This window comes from Sapajus apella, unplaced genomic scaffold, assembly GCF_009761245.1.
Source record: "Sapajus apella isolate SASKATOON/1434 unplaced genomic scaffold, GSC_monkey_1.0 scaffold2, whole genome shotgun sequence".
Lineage (NCBI taxonomy): Eukaryota > Metazoa > Chordata > Mammalia > Primates > Cebidae > Sapajus > Sapajus apella.
The window spans coordinates 56,996,874-56,999,836 of NW_022436942.1; the positions used below are offsets into that span (position 1 = coordinate 56,996,874).

Sequence of the window (2,963 nt, forward strand, 5' to 3'; positions counted from 1 at the left end):
TTATCGGCGTCTAAGGGGAAGGGTGGAGAAAACGAAAACAGAAGCGGGCCGGGTGCCTCGGCTCCCGCCCCAGCGCCTTTTAAACTGCGTTTCTACCTCCTCTCGCTCAGCGCGGCGGCTAATGGAACCCGCGCGAGCCCTCCCGCCAATCAGCGCCGCGCTTCCTCCCGTTGCCCGCCAATGGCGGCGCGCGTTCTTGGGGCGTGGGCGAAGCAGGCTGCTCGCCTCCTGCCTGTAGTGTGTGGGCTGGGGTTGGTGCGGGCTTCCAGCTTGGCCGCACTTGGTCCGTAGTTCGGCTACGGGGGCTTTTGTGTCCGGGTCTGGCTTGGCCTTGTGTCCGTGAGTTTTTGCTCCTCTCCGCGGCGCTCCTCCCGGGCAGGAGCGGTGAGGCTCTGAGGCAACACAGCGGCCCCCCGACCAGGAGCGAGCGCGCCGGCGTGAGCGGCGGCGGCTAAGACTGCGGGGAGGGGGCTTCGCAGATCCCCGAGATGCCGGAGTTCCTGGAAGACCCCTCGGTCCTGACGAAAGAGAAGTTGAAGAGTGAGTTGGTCGCCAACAATGTGACGCTGCCGGCCGGGGAGCAGCGCAAAGACGTGTACGTCCAGCTCTACCTGCAGCACCTGACGGCGCGCAACCGGCCGCCGCTCGCCGCCGGCGCCAACAGCAAGGGGTCCCCGGACTTCTCCAGTGATGAGGAGCGCGAGCCCACCCCGGTCCTCGGCTCTGGGGCCGGCCCCGCGGGCCGGAGCCGGGCCGCCGTTGGCAGGGTAAGGATGTGGGGATGGGGCCACAAAGGCGGGCGTTTGGCGGTTGCCGCGCGCGCTCGCCGCCCGCCGCAGCCCCTCCCTCCCGAGCGTCCCTTCGGGCCTCCCAGGTGCGGGGCTGTCCCTGCGCCGCCCCTTGCCCGCTTGGCTGCAGGCGCCGGAGCGGAGAAGTCAGAAGTTGGGGCCGCGGGGTTCGCATTCTTTGACGTGTGGTCTGGGAGGTGTGGAGTTGCGTTGGCGGCGGTTGTTTTGTACGCGGGTGGTGGGGCCCCCGCGCGGGCGATGTCGCGTCCGTCGACCACCAGCCGCTGGCAGCGGGCTTTTAGACGGGGACTTACGTGCCCTTTCGAAAGCTCTAGATGGGTGGCCCCAAAATGAGATAGGTTAAGTTCGAGCGTTTTCCCGCTTTATTAACTGAAATGACTCGCAACAGAGTCTCAGAGCGCTCCCTGGAGGGCAACTGATGACACACTAATTTCTAACCAAAATTTGAAATAAGGAAATTCCCGCCTTTTTATACTTTTGCATATGGAGGGCTTTTTGAACCGTTTATGTTTTCTAGTTTGTCTTAATCTTTCCTAGCAGTAGGCCATCTTTTGGCGGGACAGCTTCACGACAAATTAAAACGAGCATTTTAAACTACCTTTTTAAGCACCTATCAAATATTTAAAAATCTGGGTAAATTACTTAAAAATTACTCACAGTTTGGATTGAGTTTTCCCCCCCTTATTGCTAAATTTTGCTTGAGGAAAGGAAAGACTTAGGATTCAGGAAAAATTTATTTCATGACATTCTGGTGTATCGATATTGCAATTTGGAATGTCTGATGCCGGTTAAATCTCAAATCGGCTCTAGCAAAGCATGTTTTTTTTGAGAGTAGTTTGCTTTTTGTTCTGTGGATTTTAAAGTGCTTTTTGTGGGTTTGCTTGTGCCTGCCGAGTTACAGGGCTTCACATCGTAATAGGATGAAGCTAAACCTAGAAATGGGTGTAACGTAAAATGCCTTGTAAGACAGTGAATGTGGTGTTTGAAGTTGTTGCGATTGATCACTAGGGTAAACCAAAATTATTCCTTCCTTCAAAGTTTACAACACTTTGGTTTTTAAAGAACCTGTCTAATGTGTTTTCTTGGCTACTCAGGCGGAAATGAAAGACAAATGTAATAGACACATGTAAATTTAATTGAAAATCTTAGCCTGGGCTTTAGAGAAGTTGAAAGTTTTAACGTCTTGAGTACGGTGTCTGACAAATAGTAGTGCCAAATATATGTTGGACAAATAAAAGACCAATCACACCTTATTGTTTCTGATGTCTTGTTTTGTGCAAAGCTACTTTTGTTAATAATAAACAAACTTACTTTTGAAATAAATCGTACCCGCTTACCCATTATGTCCCCTTGCTCTGAAATAGAAAGTAGTATTTAAACTCTTTCAGTAAAGGCCGGGCGCGGTGGCTCACACCTGTAATCCCAGCACTTTGGAAGGCCGAGGCGGGTGGGTCACGAGGCCAGCAATTCGAGATGAGCCTGACCAACATTGTGAAACCCCATCTATACCACAAATACAAAAATTACCCAGGCGTGGTGACTCCTGCCTGTAATCCGAGTAACTTGGGAAGCTGAGGCAGGAGAATCGCTGGAACCCGGGAGGCGGAGGTTGTGGTGAGCCGAGATCACTCCACTGCACAACAGCCTCGGCGACAGTGAGAGTGTCTCAAAGAAACTCTTTCAGTAATAATTTGGTTGAAAAAATCAGCACAGTTGAAAAAAAAAAACCTAGATCTTCTATAAAACCCTGTGTTGGTCCTCTGTGCAAATGTCTTAAAACGTGAAGTTTTTTGTTGTCTGCTTATAATAGAATTACTGGTTATTATTTTTAGGCAGGATCTCTCTGCCTCCCAGGCGGAAGTGCAGGGGTGTGATAGCTCACTGCAGCCTCAAATTCCTGGGCTCAGGAGATTCTCCTGCCTAAGCTTCCCTGAGTAGCAAAGGCCATGGGACATGTGCTACTAATCGTGTGTGTGTGTGTGTGTGTGTGTGTGTGTGTGTGTGTGTGTGTGTGTGTGTGTGTGTGTGTGTGTGTGTGTGTGTGTAGGGGGCTTTCTGTGTTGTCCAGGCTGGTCTAGAACTCTTGGCCTCAAGCAATCCTGCCTCAGTGTGTGTGTGTGTGTGTGTGTGTGTGTGTGTGTGTGTGTGTGTGTG

General features: G+C 52.1%; 1 protein-coding gene across 4 annotated transcripts in view; it reads left to right on the plus strand.

The window, feature by feature from the left end:
- Positions 1-35: 35 nt before the first annotated feature.
- TMPO (thymopoietin) overlaps positions 36-2,963 on the plus strand; it is a 32,381-nt gene continuing 29,453 nt past the window's right edge. For 3 of the 4 annotated variants that reach the window (XM_032298756.1, XM_032298742.1, XM_032298748.1), the window contains exon 1: positions 71-767. In XM_032298756.1, coding sequence (XP_032154647.1) covers positions 489-767 — 279 coding nt within the window. In that variant the 5' untranslated portion in view covers positions 71-488. Of the gene's footprint in view, positions 768-2,963 lie in introns of all 4 variants that reach the window. The other variant, XM_032298732.1, reaches the window with a different exon arrangement.